Source organism: Capsaspora owczarzaki (assembly GCF_000151315.2).
Source record: "Capsaspora owczarzaki ATCC 30864 unplaced genomic scaffold supercont2.15, whole genome shotgun sequence".
Classification (NCBI taxonomy): Eukaryota; class Filasterea; order Ministeriida; family Capsasporidae; genus Capsaspora; species Capsaspora owczarzaki.
In genome coordinates, this window is record NW_011887306.1 from 692,797 (window position 1) to 710,651 (window position 17,855).

The 17,855-nt window shown below is 54.5% G+C and overlaps 5 protein-coding genes across 6 annotated transcripts; 2 read left to right on the forward strand and 3 right to left on the reverse strand.

Annotated features, from left to right (window-relative positions):
• Positions 1–181: 181 nt before the first annotated feature.
• CAOG_07398 (hypothetical protein) lies at positions 182–6,003 on the reverse strand. Its single transcript, XM_004343207.2, has 2 exons — positions 5,402–6,003; positions 182–4,463 (listed from the first exon to the last, which is right to left on the reverse strand). Exons 1-2 carry the CDS (start codon positions 5,871–5,873, stop codon positions 346–348), a joined length of 4,590 nt encoding a protein of 1,529 aa, XP_004343257.1. The 5' UTR covers positions 5,874–6,003; the 3' UTR covers positions 182–345.
• A 753-nt stretch (positions 6,004–6,756) lies between these two features.
• CAOG_07399 lies at positions 6,757–9,177 on the reverse strand. 2 transcript variants are annotated; one of them, XM_004343208.2, is made up of 11 exons: positions 9,148–9,177; positions 8,723–8,803; positions 8,572–8,655; positions 8,399–8,482; positions 8,256–8,324; positions 8,087–8,170; positions 7,914–7,997; positions 7,747–7,830; positions 7,576–7,659; positions 7,429–7,509; positions 6,757–7,333 (listed from the first exon to the last, which is right to left on the reverse strand). In XM_004343208.2, the coding sequence occupies exons 2-11, from the start codon at positions 8,794–8,796 to the stop codon at positions 6,778–6,780; spliced, it is 1,284 nt and encodes a 427-aa protein (XP_004343258.2). In that variant the 5' UTR covers positions 8,797–8,803; positions 9,148–9,177; the 3' UTR covers positions 6,757–6,777. The 2 variants fall into 2 exon arrangements, with proteins under 2 accessions (XP_004343258.2, XP_011270785.1); XM_011272483.1 differs by lacking the exons at positions 8,087–8,170; positions 8,256–8,324; positions 8,399–8,482 and having other exon boundaries at positions 7,914–7,948; positions 8,607–8,655; positions 9,148–9,174.
• A 163-nt stretch (positions 9,178–9,340) lies between these two features.
• Positions 9,341–12,672, forward strand: CAOG_07400 (tenascin-X). Its single transcript, XM_004343209.2, has 2 exons — positions 9,341–9,782; positions 10,392–12,672. The coding sequence occupies exons 1-2, from the start codon at positions 9,383–9,385 to the stop codon at positions 12,293–12,295; spliced, it is 2,304 nt and encodes a 767-aa protein (XP_004343259.2). The 5' UTR covers positions 9,341–9,382; the 3' UTR covers positions 12,296–12,672.
• A 63-nt stretch (positions 12,673–12,735) lies between these two features.
• On the reverse strand, positions 12,736–13,665 carry CAOG_07401 (inner membrane protease subunit 2). Its single transcript, XM_004343210.2, has 4 exons — positions 13,535–13,665; positions 13,327–13,424; positions 13,021–13,189; positions 12,736–12,939 (listed from the first exon to the last, which is right to left on the reverse strand). Exons 1-4 carry the CDS (start codon positions 13,646–13,648, stop codon positions 12,817–12,819), a joined length of 504 nt encoding a protein of 167 aa, XP_004343260.1. The 5' UTR covers positions 13,649–13,665; the 3' UTR covers positions 12,736–12,816.
• A 128-nt stretch (positions 13,666–13,793) lies between these two features.
• On the forward strand, positions 13,794–17,727 carry CAOG_07402 (AP-1gamma-PD). Its single transcript, XM_004343211.2, has 7 exons — positions 13,794–14,162; positions 14,752–14,893; positions 14,997–15,170; positions 15,299–15,475; positions 15,545–15,765; positions 15,871–16,059; positions 16,211–17,727. Exons 1-7 carry the CDS (start codon positions 13,840–13,842, stop codon positions 17,520–17,522), a joined length of 2,538 nt encoding a protein of 845 aa, XP_004343261.1. The 5' UTR covers positions 13,794–13,839; the 3' UTR covers positions 17,523–17,727.
• Positions 17,728–17,855: the final 128 nt, after the last annotated feature.

Consider the following 17,855-nt stretch of genomic DNA (forward strand, 5'->3'; position numbering starts at 1 on the left):
TTCGGAACGAGGCCACAGAGGATGAAATAACAAAAACGAACAAAAAAGGATCAAAATGTAGTCGCGCCCGAGCTCAATGTCGGGTCGAGTCAGTGATGAATCGAGCTCTAGAATGGAAAGGAAGGGTTGTGGCTGATTGTGCTCTGTCAGCGGTCGCGAGTAGAGCGGAGAGAAGCTGAAATTCACAATTCTAAGAGTTTATTTCACTTTCAAGATCCAACATCAAAGTCATCTCACAAACACAGTCACTGAAACACTATTTGACCAGCAACGACTCGCTGACAAACAATAACAAATAAACAACACAAACACACACACAAACACACGAACCTTTGCCGCTTTATTTTAGTCGGCACGACCCATGTACGCCTCGACAGCACGGACACGCTGCTCGGGAGTCTCGAAAAGGTTGAGCTCCTCGATGACGGGACGGCCAAAGTTGGCGTTCATACGGCGGCTGCCAAACTCTTCCATGGACATGACGAGGTTGTCCGTCTTGTAGTGGTGCAGACGGAACTTGCGGTGCTTGCCAGCAAAGTCTGCGGCAAAGTTGTCACGCCTGGCGCTGGCAGCAAAGCTAGGGAAGCAGAATTCGTGCAAGAGATCACCGGCAGTCTGCTGGGGGTTGGCGCGCTTGTTTGCGGCTTGGATGGTCGAGGAGGCACGCTGCACGGCAGAGGCACGGTTGCGCGCGTCTTGGCCGTTGCCGAGACGGAAGAGGGTGGTCTTGGCAGCCTTGATGACGAGGTCGGTGGTGAGCTTGGCCACGAGGGTGGAGCGACGACGGGGCAGGAGGCGATCGGCCCAGTTCTTGGTGGCATTCGCAAGGAAGAGAATGCTGCCCAGCAACTGCACAATGAGCTGCTCGGCGGCGCCATCTGCCACGCAGGCACCCTCGTCAAAGTAGGCAAAATCGAGCACGGTGCGCAGAGCATCGAGCTGCGTGTTGACGTACGACGAGCTGAGCTCGCCAACCCACTTTGCATTGCGCAGAGCTGCCTGCTCATCAGCCAGATCCGACAGAATGGCAGAGAAGACAAGGCCAATGGGGCTGGTCGCGCGAGTCTCCAATGCCCAGTCCTCGGCGCTCGGGCAGTTGGCGTCGCGCCTCGGCAGCAGGGCCAACTTGCGCTTCAGCGGCAAGCTCTTGAGCATGTTGAACTGGTTTTGCGCGCTGGTCACAAACTCTGCCGTGTGAATAAAGTCGTCGGCCACGGAGAGATAGGTAGCGTTTGCGCGCTTGCTCTCGAGCGAGCGGAAGACAAAGATCGAGCCGACCATGTACTTGGCAAACATGCCGTCCGTAATCATCTGAGCGTCGTACTCGTGCACCACAATAAAGCGGTTGCCGGGGTAGCGGCGAGACAGCGTGTAGGCGAGCTTGGTGGCCTGGCTAACGAGCATTTCCGAGGACGGGCCGCCGCAGCAGCACCGAGCCGACGAGACCACAATGCGTGCCGCGCGCTCGTGCGAGAACCACGCTTCACGGTGAACACGGGCGCCGGCAATGTTGAGGTTGGCAACCGTCGACGTGTACGACTCGAGCTGCATGGCGGCGGTAGAGACACTGGTGGCCTCATCGCCGGGCTTGAACTCGGCGCCAATCTGCACCACCGTCTCGTCCGCAGGGGCCAAGGTGGGGATGACCTTGCCGGGGCGCGAGTTGGTAATGACATTGTACAGCTCCTCCAGCCAGTCCTCAATGGCGGGGTTGGCAGTGGGCGAGTGCTGCTCGCTCGGACGGACAGTCACCGAGCCAGCATCCGTCATGGCGTTGATGATGGAGAACTGGGGCCGCTTGGGCTTGCCGCCAGCCACGACAATGACCGTGTCCAAAGCGATGGTGCTGGTCACGGTCTCGAGGTTGGCACTCGAGTACGTGTTCAGCACGCAGGTCGGGGTCGACTCGAGCACGCAAAAGCGCTCGGAGAAAGCAGTGCCCTTGGCACCAGCAGCCACCTGGAGCCAGCCGCTAATGACGCCCTTTTGCGCAATCTTCTCGGCAGCGGGAACGCCGTCGTCTTCCGCACCAGAAGAGGGAGAGGGCGACACGGGAGCGCCAGGGGTGGCGGGATCGGAGCCGACACCGCTGGTGCTGCTGGACGAAGTCGAGAGCGACGAGGTGAGACGATGGCTAAAGCGGCGAGGCGCCACGACAGCCGGCAGCTTGACGGCGGCCACAGATGCGCGCGGCGCGTTGGGCTGCTGGGGCAACGGCGCGGCCCGGGTTTGGCTCTGCACATACTGGTGGTGCTGGAACTCGTGGTGAGCGGCGGTCTGGTGCATCTTCTGGACGTGCTCCCGCGAGAGCTCGAGGATGGTCTGGCAAACGATGGGGTACCAGACGCGGCAGGCCGGCGGCGTGGCAATGTAGTTGGGGTCGGTCGAAGGAGGGTCTGCCGGCAAGTCGCTGAAGGTGACAGTGTGGGCGCTGCTAACGACGGTAAACGAGGTGATTGGCTCATCGGCACTCGCGGGCACCTGAGTCAGGCGGACGAATGCGCCGACCAGGCGGATGACGGCGATCGGGACGTACAGGTTCAGTGGCTCGTAAATGGCAATAATGCCCGGACGCTTGTGCAGGATGGCATGGAGGCGCTGGACCTTGTTGCCACGCGCCAGAATCTGCATGCAGAAGGTGTTTTCAATGTCCTTGGCGATCTCGGTGCCGCGAGGGAAGGGGCCAATCTCGGCTTCGTCGGGGCGATTGAGGAAGTTGCTCACGCTAGTGTAGCCAGCCATGCACTCCCAGACATCGAGGGGAACGAGGTGGTTTTGAGCATCGGCCTGATCCATGCGACCGGGCACGTAGAAGCGAATGCCGCGGGGACCACGCGCGGTGGCAATGAGCTCGCCGGTCGGCATGCTCTGCAAGGGAATGCGGTCGCGATTCTCGCCCTCCATGCAAGGGTTGTTCAGGACAATGATGGTCTTGCCGGAAAAGTCTTGCTCGAGGGAGGTGCCGCTCATCTTGACGTGGCGCAGCGTCAGACCGGTGTACAGCGAAATGTTCCACTTGGCCAAGCGAATGCCGTAGGTGCGCGCAATGTTGTCCCAGGCAGTGACTTCTTCGGCCTTGGAGAGGTTGTTGACCACAAGAAGAATGTCGTTCGAGTCGCTGCGGTTGTACGCTTCGCAGAGCTGGATGGACCACGGGCGCTGGTGGATGAGCTGCAGCTGGTCTGCCGCGAGAAGACGACCCTCACCGAGGGTGGCCTGCATGTGGACCTTGGTGTACATCGGGGTGTCCGGGTTGCCAAAAGCAACGGTGCCCGCAATGTAGCACACCTGACCCGGCATCAATTCGGCAATCTCTTGGGTGAAGCCGCCAAGCAGGGTCATGCGATTGCCGTTCTTGTCGCGGAGCACAATGTCGCCTTCGGGGAAGGGAAGCGTGTCGGGCAAACCGGAGAGGGCATAGTCTTCCGGGTTTGGCGGGTTGGTGAGCACCAACACGCCGTCGGCCGTCAAAAAGACATCCTTGGTCACGAGCAGGCGCAAGTGTGCCAGGATCAAGCGACGGGTCTCAGAGTTCAGACCCATGGGCTTGAGAGAAATGTTCTTGACACGCAAGGCAATCGGGGCTTCGGCGCCTGGAATGATGGCTTCGGCACCGACAACGGCAGAAAGCTCGAGGGGGAACCGGACACGGAAGGGAGTGTCTTGACCGCGGATGTGGTAAAAGTCCTGGTTGACACGCGTCACCGTGGCGCGGTGCTCGAGCTGCGCAGGGGCGTACAGCGGCAGGCCACGCGACGGGCCACTGACGTCGGGCACGGTGATGTGCTGCGGGGCCGAGAGGTTGGCCAAGCCACCGGCAGGAATGCTGCGCGGCACGAGCCGAGACTCAGTGGCAGGATTGAAGTTCACCCACTGGTTGTCGCGGATGGTGAACACCACATCCTGGTAGCCGGGGGTTGGCATGCCACCCACATTCTGGGACTCGACCTCGACGGCCACGGTCGCGGTCGGCTCAATGATGCCGTACGCCTTGGTGTCGGCCATCGCAACGTTGCGCAGGTTGAGCTCGTACGGCCGCGGGTAGGTGGCAATCACCATGCTTGCATCATCGGCCGAGGTGACGGGAATGCCAAAGCTGCCATTGTTGCCGTTGTAACCAGATGCACCAGTGTCGCCAGAAGCGCCAGAGCAGCCCGACGGGCCCGACCAACCACCGGGATTGGTGTGAGAGACTGAGACGGTCGTCGAGTAGGAATTGCCGTTCGCGTCGGTCGAGTACTGCGTCTCGTACGTGGTCCAGCTGTAGCTCGAGCCACCGGGGCCACCGGGGCCTCCCGAACCACCAGGGCCACCGTAGCCGCCATCACCACCAATGCCACCCACAACGACGGGCACATCCTTGAGCAGCATGAGCAGATCCGTATCACGCTCGTTGACCTGGAGCACAATGTGACCACCATGGCCACCATCGCCACCTCGGCCACCATCGCCGCCTCGGCCACCTGAATAAACAAACAAACAAAAAAAGAACAGAAGGGCGGACAGATCAGAGTAATGGCAGTGAGTGAAAACAGTTGTTGAAAACAGTTGTTGACAAAAGACCAGCTCATCCAAATTTTTTGCGTCTGCTGATGTGATACCCCATCTACGTCCATCACTGTTTTTGATGTTTGGTAATCTCAGACTCCTTTCATGTGAGACCGCAACATTGAGAGAGAGAGAGAGAAGCGGAGGGGGGGGGGCGAACCAAAGAAAAAAACCAAAGAAAAACACAACGCCGGTCACCCGACTGGTGAATCATTGCCACCAAAGGAGTGCCAAGTCACCCGCCCGCCAGTGTGGCTGCACCAAAGAGAATCAGCCACAAGAAACACAGATGAAGAAACAGCGAGAGAGAGAGAGAGAAAGAGAGAGAAAGAAAGCAAGAAAATGCGACTCACTCTCAGAGAACGCTTCAAAGCAACACAACGGCTGAAATGCATTAAAACCCACCGATGGGAATTGAAAATACGAGTTTTTTTAAAAAAAAATAAATAATAAAAGTTAAAAAACATGAATAATAAAGAATTCATTGAAAAAATTCAAATCGAACGAAAAAGTCATATTTGGAAGTGTGGATCTTAGAAAAAGAAAAAAAAAGACGAAAATAGACCACAAAAACAAAAGCCACTCCAAGGCAGCCACTCGTCGCTCCCAAGCAGAGCGAAGCAAGCAGACCGAAAGACAGGGAGACGAGAGAAAGAAAGAGAGAGAGGGAGAGAGGGAGCGACGAGGGAGGAAAAGGAGAGAGAGAAAGGGAGCAAGACGGTCAAAGATCAAATGCGAAACAAACAGTTTACACGTCACAACCGAATCCCTCACACTTGCTCATCGACACACCATCACGACACATTCACCAGAACAACAACTTAAAAAACAAAGCGAGAAGAAAGCGACTCACCGTCGCCACCAGGGCCGCCGTTGCCGCCGCTCGAGTACTGGGTCGCGTCTGTGCCGCGGTATCCCATGGAACCGTCGCCGCCTCGACCACCGTCGCCGCCACGGCCGCCGTTGCCACCGATGGCGCTCATGAAGATGGACGTAGAGGGATCGCCGAGCGTGCAGCGGTCTTCCGAGGTGCTGCCGCCGCCGCCAAGGACGGTCTGGTTTGAGGTTTCGTCTGCGAAAATCGTGCGAGTAATGTTCCCTGCGTCCTGACCACGCAGACCGGGCGTGCCGTCGCCGCCACGGAAACCATTCGCACCGGTGCCCATGCCGTGCGAGCCAGCGTGGCCAGTGCTGCCGTCGTCACCGCGCATGCCGTTCGCATTGTAGGCGTACGTGTGCGACCACGACCACGAGCCGACCGGCGCCTGCGACGCGACGACAAACGACGGGCCCGGCGGCAGCGGAACTGGCTTCGTAAACTGCATGTTTTGTTTTGTTTTTCGTTGTTGATGTTGGTTCCGGGTTGCTGGCCTGACGCGAGACAAGTCAAGTTGGTTGAAGAGGGTTGAGATCAACTAATTCAAAAGAACCAAGACTGAGCGGTTTGAATTTTGCTTGAATCGCGCTTTTAAACAAACACAACAAAGCCAAATATGGTGGGCGTTAGATCTTGAGCAAGCAGATCCAATTTTCGAGAACACCTTCTTCAGCGCAAACCAAGACCGTGGTGGGTGGGGAAGCACACCAAGACGCCAACACAGCAGGTTGGAGAGAGAGAGAGGGCGAGGGGGGGGGTTCAGCGGAAGGGAGCAACCCGGGTGCGAGCGGGGTGGAGCAAAATGGACGATTACCAGAAATGTGACTGTTTGTTGACGTGCAGTGTTTACGTCGTTCTTACTTCATCGACACCCGTTTATGGTAGTGGGAAGGCAATGTGCAAAGATCTCACGCGGAATGCAAGTCCGTGTCATCCAAAGCCAAATGATAACAGCTGAACAAGTTGAGCAATTGGAGGAGCGGGGAGGGTGAACTAAACCCGGCGTTGAAAGACAACAACACTGGGGTTGTCTCTGTTACAAAGCAAGAGGTGCGCGTAGTAGCAGCGATGAGAATCAAGGCGTCAATGAGACCGAAGCCGTCCAGCAGGTTTTTTGCATTTGTTTTTTGATCCTGCGTTTGCTGGGCAACGACGTTTCATGTTGCAAGTGCTGGCACTTCGCAATAGATCTAACAGGGTTGATTTCGTTCCGGCTGTGGAGAAACCAAACTTTTCAGTGCGCTTGGAGGATGGTGCTTGTTCTCATAAAGGTTGCAGGTTTGGAACGTTCCATTTATTGGTTACCGGAGGGCGTTTACCCCCCCCCCCAAAAAAAAAAAAAAAATGTGGCATTAGATACAAGTATATCCGACATAAAGTCTTTCCAATAGCACATAGAGGGCAAACGTGCTGGGTCGAAGTTGAACTTCCCAGCCCTCACGCATTTGCTGGATGATGGGATGACTCGCCTGCCTGATTGTCGCAAGCGCAAGGTTTGAACTGACAAAAGTCGGGTGCACAGCACACTCGTACTGAACAGTACCTTGTTCATCTCGGACAGTCAAATTCAAAACACAGTCACCGATGTTATTGGGAGGCTGCTTCCTTTCACGAAGTACTTGAATTACTTTCACACGGATTGAATCTTCTTGAGGCACAGTAACTTTCAGAACGCAGTCGGGGGTATCGACATGAAAATTCCATCGTTTGGTTTTCTCCAAGCCTTGCCAGTAATGCGCCTTGTCCATAATGAGCTCGGCAATCTCGGTTGGTAGCGCTGGAAGAGATGCGGGCTGATTCTCCAGCTCCAACCCGCTGGTCAGCATGCCAAACACGGTGTGACTGTCTCCAGCACTCGCCAATCGTGGAAGTAAGGAGAATGCAAGAGGGTTGATCTGATCGCCAATTCTGGGAGCCAGGCATGATCAGTCAGTGGCCACTCCATCGGTGAGAGAAACATTTGTCTGAGCATCAACGGCTGTGATTGGCAAGATCAAACTTACTCAACCAGACATCCGCAGTTGCGTTTGCGTGCCTCATCGATCGCTTGAGAACCAAGATGGCCAATGCAATTGTAGGCAAGGCTGTCATAACATTGGGTGAGCAGGATGACGACGTAGCAAGGCATGACTTTACGCACAGTAACTTACGGGAACGCCTTCAACGTCGTGTTCACCATGAGTGCTGCAGCGATCCCCTGCGCTCCAACATCGCCAATCTGATTTGCGTACAGACTGTCCGTCCTCTCCGTTCATTAGCACTCTGAATTCTTTCTGTTGCATCACTCACGGGCATGTTTCAGTCAACGTAACATGTCTTACAGAAGCCCCTTCAGCATCGTGTTCACTTTAAGTGCTTCGGCAATCGCCAGAGCTCCAGCATCGCCAATCTGATTCCCATCCAAACTGTCCATCCTCAGTGAGCATTCTGAACGTCCTCCGCTGGATGGCCCACTCGTGGATGCATCAGTCAAAGTGAGATGCTTTACCCAAGATAAGTCACCGTCGTGTTCACTTTGAGTGCCTCAGCAATCGCCTGCGCTCCAGAAGTGCCAATCTGATTCAGTTGCAGACTGTCCGTCTCCTCCATCAGTGAGCATTCTGAACGCTCTCCGCTGGATGACCCACTCGTGGATGATTCAGTCACATTGAGATGCCTTACTCGAGCGCAGTCAACGTCTTGTTCGCTTTGAGTGCTTCGGCAATTGCCAGAGCTCCAGAATCGCCAAGCTGATTCGCACCCAGACTGACCATCTCCTTCATTAGTGAGCACGCTTCACGCCCTCTCTGGAATCACACTCACATGCAACAGTCAAAGGGAGATGCTTTACCTGAGCACAGTCAGCGTCGTGAGTGCCATTGCCTGTGCTCCAGCATAGCCAATCTGATTGCCACTCAGACTGCTCCATTCCTTGCATCAGTGAGCTACTCGTACTGTCATGTCTCACCCACTCATATGCATCAGATGCCATACCTGAGCCTAGTCAGCGTCGTGTTCACTTTGAGTGCTTCAGCAATTGCCTTCGTTCCAGCATGGCCAATCTGATTGTCACTCAACCTGTCCATCCCTTTGATCAGTGAGCATTCTGAACGTCCTCCGTTGGATGACCCACTCGTGGATGCTTCAGTAACAGTGAGATGCCTTACTCGAGCTGGGTCAGCGTCGTGTTCACTTTGAGTGCCTCAGCAATCGCCTGCACTTCAACATTGCCAATCCGATTCCCATCCAATCTGTCAACCCAGTCCGTTCGTCAGTATCACACTGTGATGTTCCAATCAACTCGGGCTTTTCCCTTGCTTGAGCTCTCCATCCGCGTTCTTGACTTGGTCATACAACTCGCGCTGTCTCTCCGTCATACTACGAAGCTCCATGGTTGACCTATCATTCCGAGCAAGCGAAACAAAAGATGGAGTGAATGCAAGCCCTTGTTTTTGGTATCCACCCCCCGGACCGGACCCTGATCACTTCCTCAACCCAATTCCCACTCTCTTTCTTTCGCATCATCCCTTTTCAAACAGGAGTGAACAGCGTCGGACTGAGACTGATGGCGGCGGGACGAACGAAGGCAGAAGTGTCCAGCATTCCCGATGCCTTTCCTTCCAAGCAACGCTCCTCAGACTCGCCCCCTCGACCGTCAAGCACAGCGTCCAAGCACACGGGTCTGACGAGGCCATCAACAACCGGGGGGCGGGAGCTCAACGCACAGCAACTCTCAAACGAACCTCAAAACACAAATACTCCAAAACAATGGGATTTTAGACTGAGACAAGCGCTCAAAATGTCGTCACTCGTTCACTCAGTCACACGTTGACAATTTCGCAACTGCATGCAGTGAGCTTCTACTTTGAATCACTGCTGATATCTCAGTCACTGTGAGAACGACGGACGCTTTCATTTACAATAAAAACCCAGTCATTTTCTTTTTCTTTTTTTTTTTTCTTTTTTTTTCTTTTTCCAATGCGATCCCGTTCATCCGCATCCTCATCTTTGCTGGCGCTCGTGCTGGCGGCGCTGGTGGTCGCCCCTTCTGTTCTCGCTCCAGTCCTCGTCGACGCCATGGTTGCACCAAAGCCCGCCCCCTCTGACGTGGACGAGCTTCGTGCGCTGGCCGAGGTGCAAGCGCTCGGCGAAGTGTCTGCGCGGGTGCAAGTCGAGTGGGCTGCCGACCTCGCCTTGCTCAACGGCCACATTGCTGCCTCGCTCCACTCTGCCGGTGCCGAGCAGCATCAGCATCAGCAGCAGCAGGAGCAGCAGCAGCAGACTGAGCATGAGCTGGGACTGCGACGCGACGCTGCCTCCTGCCGCGGTCAAGTCCTCTCTCTTGCTTACCGCTCCGCCTGTCTCGGCCACTCGAATGGTCCGTCCACCCCGCTTCCACTCCACTCCACCCCCCCCTTCCACTCCACCTTCCATACTCGCTTCGCTTTCCTCTCTTTGATTCCTTTTCATTGCCTTCGCTTTCTCGTCTTCTTCGCTCTCTTTTCCTCAAATCCAAAAAAAAAAAAAAAAAAAAAATCAAAAAATCAATAATCAATCAAAGAGGAGGAATTTTCGAGTGTGGGTTTTTTTTTTTTTTTTTTGTTTCTTTGTGCTCTCTCTCTCTCTCTCTCTCTATCTCTCTATCTGACTCTATCTGACTCTATCTCATTCTATCTCATTCTATCTTGTCTTTTTTTGTGATACTGGGTGTGATTGAGAAAAAAACAGCAATGTTATAATGTTCACCCAATCAATCTACCATTGAAAAAGCCTTTATTAAGGCTGGCTGGCTTTTTTTTTTTCTTTTTTTTTTAATGGTTTGATGCCCCTTTTTTTTTTCAATGGTGGAGATGTGCTTTCTTGTGTTTTTGTGTTGACGCAGCGCATTGCAGCAACAAAGCAGTGAAACGAGGGGGAGAAAAAAAAAAGTTTGCAGGTGGCTTTTGAAGTGACTAATCTGTGTTTTTGTTCCCCCGAACCATGACAGACCTCAATCAAGCAACAGTCTGCTTGGCAAGCTGCTTTAACGCATACACGGCGCTCGCGACAGAGCTGGCATCCCCGGGTTGCCGCGGAGTGAAACTGAGCGTCGCTGACGATGCGTCGGCGGAATCCTACCTGGCCACCATCAAGATGCAATTCCTGCCGACAAGCCACCTGTTTTGCGAGTCGGGAAGGGCGGGCTCGTCGCCAAGCACAGGAATGACGCTGGTTGGCGCAGGAGCTGCGCGGAGTGTGTGCGGCGATCGCAAGTGCGACGCGACAGAGTCCTGCGAGTCTTGCTCGGTCGACTGTGGCACCTGCCGCGTGTGCGGGGACGGCTTTTGCTCGACCGACTACGAAACTTGCCGCTCGTGCCCACATGACTGCGGCGTCTGCCCGTCGTGCGGCGACGGCGTGTGCAACGGAAACGAGCACTGCGATACGTGCCCGAACGACTGCGGCGAGTGCATTTCGTGCGGCGACAAAGTGTGCAATGGTCGTGAGACGTGCCAGAACTGCTGGGCCGACTGCGGGGCGTGCCCGACGTGCGGCGACGGCAAGTGCGACCTGGTTGTTCAGGGCGCCGGTCCCACGCTCTTCCAGTACAAGGAGACGCTCGTCTCGTGCCCCCTCGACTGCGAACCGCGCAACGTTACCATCTACGTAATTGGTCGTCCCGAGAACAACAGCACCGAGGAGCAAGCGTCCCGCGCACGTAGACGAGAGGAAGGCATGCAGGCTAGCAGGGAGCTCTACGAGGCCACAGCTTACACCATCAAGCCCTTCGACCTCGATCCCAGCTTTTCCCCATCCGCAGAGCACCACGCCCAGCTGGAAGCCGAGTGGGTCGAGCTTGAGAATGCTCGTGTGGCCGAGCTCAAGCGTCGAGACGCCGAGCTCTTTGCGCCCAAGCCGCTCTCGGACGATGAGATTCGCGAACTCTTCCCAGCGTATGCCGACGCCATCATTGCTCAGCGCATGGACCAGGAAATTGAGAACGAGCTGGCCTTGTACAATGAAGTTCGCAGCCCTGCTCTCAAGGCCCATTTCGCGTCGCACGAAACGCGTCAGCAGGCGGCGCGGGAATCGCGAGCACAGCAATTGGCCCTGGAGGCTCGACAGGAGCGCGAGCAGCCAAAGCGCATCATTATCAAGCATGTTGATTTGCAAGCGCTGCACAATCGTCGTCGCGAGCTTCCCCACTTGCATCAAATCTTCAACTCCATGTCGCCGCCGGAAGAGGGTTTGTCGTATCAAGTCGATGGCTTTGTGGAGGACTTTGAGATTACTGAGATTATCACCCAGGTCGGCTCGCTGGACTTGAACGAACCACGGCCCGAGCAAACGGTCGAGCGGGTCGTTGCTTCTTCTGACGACTCGAGCGTGTCGAGTCACGGCCGCCGTGGCGTTGCGCCAGAACCCGCCGCAGCAGAAGCAGCCGCAGCAGCCGCATCTCATCCAGAGGACGCCGTCGAGCCAGACGCAACAACGACCTCGCACAAGATTGCCATCCTGACAGCCAAGCAGCTCCAGTTCTTGGGTGTTGGTGCTGGTGTGATGCTGGTGGTTGGACTCGTGTCTGCGCTTGCTTCCTACCGAAAGCACCGGAGGACGACAGACATCAAGCCGGCAAGCACTGCGTCGCCCGTCGCAGCCAAGCGCTCACAGCCATCTGCATCGTCAGTGGAGGCAGCCGCGCCCGAGGTGTTGCCCGTTGAGAAGGATGTGACTGCGAAAGACACAACGCGATCCACCGTGGAGGTTGAGAAGGGCACCTTGCGAGTGCTCCCTGGCCTGCCGCAACTGCGCGAATCTTCTGCCTGCTCCACACCCGAGGCGGAGACAGACACCAGACGGTCCATTCCGGGCAGTTCTTCGCCCCTTTCATCGCCTCTCCGTGCGCGATGAGTGAACATATTACACTTAGTTTTGTTTCTTGTTTTTTCTTGTGATGGTTGAGATTGGTTCCTTCTCAGCCCTTGTGCGTTGTGCATTTGTGCTTTATTACTGCTGTTGCGATTTTTTTTTTACTCATCCTCCAAAGCACGATCTTTGGCGTGATGTTTTCTTTTGGTTTTGCTGTTTTTGATTGTTTTGGCGTGCTGCATGATTTTTTGTTTTTTTTGCGGCCGCTTTCCTGTCTGTTAAGTTTTCCTTGTATCATCTCTGAGCCCTCTTCCACGTTTTGGTTTGGCTGTGCCTGTCATGCGTGTTTGCTATCTTCTTGCAGTTTCCCCCCCCCCCGTTGATTTCCTTTTGTGCAAATACATGCTTCCTGATTTTAACCTTCCCCAGCGAGCCAATCAAAACGTCAGAGCCCAACGCAATACAAATCGCTCAATATCTGATGGCATCATTGAACTACAGCTTTGATTTGTTGTACAGGAAGCGAAACGAATAAAATGCTTGGTGTTTCCGTGCTTTGCGGGTCACCGACCGGCACGGCCGTACCGCTCAATTCGATCGGGACTCACAACAGTCTCAATCTTTTGTATCCGCGCAGGTGGCCAGATAACATGAGTCGCTCGAGCATCGATAAGAGCGACAGGTATCTGTGTTGGTGAAATCATACATCTGAGCAACATTGGGACGTTTCCACGAGCACCAGCACGATAAATGAACGTGTCTCATACCGGGCCAAATGTGTTGCTGTCTCTGCTATGAATGTGGTTGTCGCCTTCCACCCAGCAGTGCCCACGGGGGATTTTAACAAACGGATCCTTGTACGAGAGCGTCTTGACCACATCGCCTTCAAGCGCAATGATTCGCTTGATCACCGCCACAGTCGGTTCATCGGGCGACCTGCGTTTGTTAAAATAAATATAAATAAAAAAGGTATCCACCAACGCAAAATCATTGTCAGATATGCTGAGAACAGCACACAGGTCGTTTGGCTTGAAGAGTGCCAAGACGGAACGAAACAGTGATTCGAAACTGACCACAGCACGACGACTTCGCCGCGCCGGTGCCGATGGTCTCGCACCGACCACTTGTCCAAGAGGATGTGATCGACCGCAATGTCTGGATTGAGCGTTGGCTGTGCGTGCGACAGTTCAGTTCCACGGCGAGACGGGGATCAGTCCACACGAACAACCAAGAACTAGAACAACCTGCGACTCGTATTCAGCAACCCATGATCATCATCACCTGCATGGATCGGCCTTGGACTCCTGCAACGCTTGCGACGCTGTCTGTCAGCGTGATGGCGAGCGGCAGAATGACCAGCGAGCGCACTGCAAACGCCTTCAGAAAGCTCTTCATGCCAAACCTGAGCGCGATTGAGAGACTGAGCTCAGCTGGAAACCCCTTCCTCCCCCCCCCTCATCAAAAGCCGACATGGTACAGTTATCAGGAAGATGACTTTGCTGACGGTTGGATTATGATTGGGACTGAGATTGAAGGCTCAGTCCTTCCTGTTTCTCAATAGACAAGTCCCATTTGCTCAAACACAAATGCCGCCGTCCAAGCTGCGCGACTTGATCCGCCAGATCCGCGCGACCAAGACCGCCGCCGATGAACGCGCCGTCATCACCAAGGAGTGCGCGCTCATCCGCACGGCCATCCGCGAGGAAGAGCCCGAGTACCGCTGCCGCAACGTCGCCAAGCTCCTCTACATTCACATGCTCGGCTTCCCCGCGCACTTTGGCCAGCTCGAGTGCTTGAAGCTCGTCGCATCACCGCGCTTTGTCGACAAGCGCATCGGCTACCTCGGCGTCGCACTCCTGCTCGACGAGAAGGCCGAAATCGGTCTCCTCGTCACCAACTGCTTGAAAAAGTGAGTTTTTGGTTTTTGTTTGTCGCTGGATTGGTTTGCTCTTAGGCAAAGTTCACTAGCAGGGGGTACCAAATCCTACCTCCCCCTCTCTCTCTTTTTTTTTTTTTTTTTTTTTTGAGATTTGTGCTGTGTTTCTCCTCCGCTTCTTCATCCTCGCGCGTCCGCGCGTTTTTTTTTTTTTGCAGCCTGTGAAGCACGTTTCAATGCATCGTGTTTGCTGAGCAACACAAACTCGTCGATCAAAGTTCTCCTCAAAACGAGAAACCAAAGCCTGAAATAACAAAGCAAAAGCGAAGATCGTTCGTTTGCTTTTTTTTTTTTTTTTTTTTTTTTTTTTTTTTTTTGTGAGTTGAGTTTGAGAAATTTTGAGGAAATCGAGACAATTGAGAAAGTTGCGAGTTTGATGAAAATCATGCAAGGCAACCGAACATCAAACGGCAAATCCCGTTCGAGCAACATTTGATGTTGGAAACACTGCTGCAAAAAAAAAAAAAATCTGAGCAGCTTTGATGAAATTTGGAACAACGTTTTTCGGTTTGTCTGGTACTCACCTCGCAACATTTGCAATGTTGTTGTTCCTGTGTGACAGCGATATGTGCTCGTCCAATCAGTACATTGTCGGCCTCGCCTTGTCGACGTTTGGCTCGATTGCTTCGCCCGAAATGTGCCGCGATCTGGCCAGCGAGGTTGAAAAGCTCCTCAAGAGCTCGAACGCGTTTGTTCGCAAGAAGGTGACCAGACAAACGTCGACAACGAAAGCTCGTGTCTTTGAGTAGTTGTGAGCAATTTGTTTTCTGACTTTTCTGTGATTGTCTCTCGTTCTTCCTGCAATAGGCCGCCTTGGCTGCAGTGCGCATTGTTCGTAAGGTGCCCGAGCTTGTGGAAAACTTTGTCCCTGGCACTCGCGCACTTCTCGGCGAGCGCAACCACGCCGTCCTCCTTACTGGCGTGACCCTCATGAACGAGATTTGCGCCATTTCGCACGATTCTCTCGTCCACTTCCGCAAGGTAAACACTCAAAAGAGGCACACTGGTGCTTTGTTGTATTACTATTATTTCCTTGCCGTCACCGTGCTGTTTTGTCAGTTCGAGCTTCCATTTTTCTCATCTCTCGTCGCTTGCTCTATTGGCTGTAGCTCGTCCCGCACCTCATTCGCATTCTCAAGGCTTTGCAAGTTGCGGGCTCCAGCGCCGAGCACGATGTCGGCGGTATTACTGATCCATTCCTGCAGGTCAAGGTGCTGCGTCTGCTCCGTATGCTGGCCAAGGACGATTCTGAGAGCAGTGAGGCGCTGAACGATCTGCTGGCTCAGGTAAGAGAGTCGGCCCCAAAATGTTCTTGGCGCGCATCCCAACCCAATTCATCCCCGCTTCCTTGACAGATTGCAACAAACACCGATACCGTCAAAAACGTCGGCAACTCGATTCTCTACGAGACCGTTCTCTGCATCATGGATATTCGCTCCGAGACGGGATTGCGCGTCCTTGCCGTCAACATTCTCGGTCGCTTCCTCGGCAACTCTGACAAGAACATTCGCTACGTGGCTTTGAATACGCTGCTCAAGATTGTTCATGCCGATCAAACGGCAGTCCAACGCCATCGGTAAACAAGTCACTTGCCTGTCGTTCGAGAGGCTTGGACCTATTTGCTACAATTGTGACTCACCAACCATTGGACTCTCCGTTTTTGTTTTTGTTTTCTGTGCAGCAACACAATTCTCGAGTGCCTGAAAGACTCGGACGTGACCATCCGTCGTCGCGCCGTCGAGCTGCTTCTGGCCCTCGTCAATCAAGCCAACATTCGCGCTCTTGCCCAAGAGCTGCTATTGTTCCTCGAGAACTGCGAGTCCGAGTTTAAGAGCTTCCTAACCACTGAGCTCTTCCTTGTCGCCGAGCGGTATGTTTTTCGCGGAACGGCGGGATGGTTTTTTTTTTTTTGTTTGTTTGTTTGTTTGTTTGTTTTTTTGTATGCTCTCAAGATGCTTTGCTCACTGAAACTTTCACTTTTTTTTTTGTCTGCTCTTCCCCTTTCATCGTTGCTCTCACAGCTACTCGCCTTCTCGCCGCTGGCACATTGACACCGTGCTCAGGATTATCACCATGGCTGGTGCCTTTGTCCGCGATGACTCGGTTTCGTCGCTCATTTCGTTGATCACCCAGACACCCGAGCTCCAAGGGTACGCCACGCTGCACCTTTACCAGGCGTTGCAGGAAGACATCATCCAGCAGCCGCTCGTCCAGGTCGCCGTCTGGTGCATTGGCGAGTATGGTGATTTGCTCGTTTCGGGCGAACCCTCGACCGAGGAGCCGCCAATCCAGATTCCCGAGTCGGACGTGCTCAGCCTAATCGAGTCGATTCTCCGGTCCCCCCACTCGTCCGTGATTACAAAGGAGTTTTCCATCAACGCGCTCATCAAACTCACGACGCGCTTGTCGGCGGGCAACATTGACCGCATTCGTAACGTGCTGCGCTTCTTTTCTCGCTCGCTCGAGGTTGAGCTGCAGCAGCGCTCGGCAGAGTACTCGAACATGTTCATTGTGGATCACCTGCGCGCGCCACTGCTCGAGCGAATGCCAGTGTTGGTGTCTCACATTGCCGAGCACAACGAGAACGAGGGCATCGTCATGAATGAGCCCGAGCAAGAGACCATCAACCCCACCGCGATTGCTGCTTCGTACCACGCGGCTGCTCAGGCGGCCGCGGCTGCTGCGCCCGCCAGCTTCAACGGCGGCGGCAGCTCCCTGCTCGACCTCCTTGACTCTGGTTTTGGCGGCTCGGCGACGCCAGCTGCGACATCCTTTGGTGGCGGTGCCGCCGCTGCTGGTGGCTTTGGCATGGGTGCAGCACCTTCTGCTGGCGCTGGCCATGACATGCTGGATTTGCTTGGCGGTGGCTTTGGCGCTTCTGCTCCGGGACCCACAGCCCCAGTGTCTCAGCCTGCTGCTAGCTCGTTGTTGGACATTATGGGCGACTTTTCCAGCCCGGTTGCTGCTGCTCCTGCCGCCAACCCGGCCACGACCATTGTTGCGTACGAAAAGAATGGCCTGCGCATCACTTTCGACTTGTCCCAAGACCCGGCTTCGGGCTTGCTCGCCATCCATGTTACTTCGGTCAACCAGACGGCCAACGCATTCAACAACTTTGTTTTCCAAGCAGCGGCTCCCAAGTCGGTCAAGCTCACCATGATGCAACCCTCCGACGCCCATCTTGTGCCTGGCGGCCGTGTTGTTCAGGACATGCAAGTGGACAACCCCACCCATCGTCCTCTTCGCTTCCGTCTCAAGATCAACTTTACCGTCAACCAGTCCCCTGTGGAGGTTTTGGATGAAGTCAGCAACTTCCCTGCGACTTTTGTGTAGTTTTTTTTTTCCTTCTTGTTAAATTTTGTGGTTGTTGTTGTTTGTTGATGTCTTTTTGCTTTTTGGATCGTTTGAAAACATGGTGCGTGTTGGGATCATGCATTTCTGTGATTTATGGGGCTGTTTTTTGAAAAAGGTAGCATCACCATGTCTTTCACTCCCATCGCGTCGCTGAGCTCTGCAATTGGTTTCCCCTGCCCTGCAACCCCCGCCCGAGAGAGTAGACCATGTGTCCATGCCACTCGGTGCATCAGACCACACGCCGCTGTCCCGCCGGCGACTGTACGGCCGCGAGAAGGTGTGACGGTCAACGCAACCTCGTCGCAGCAAATC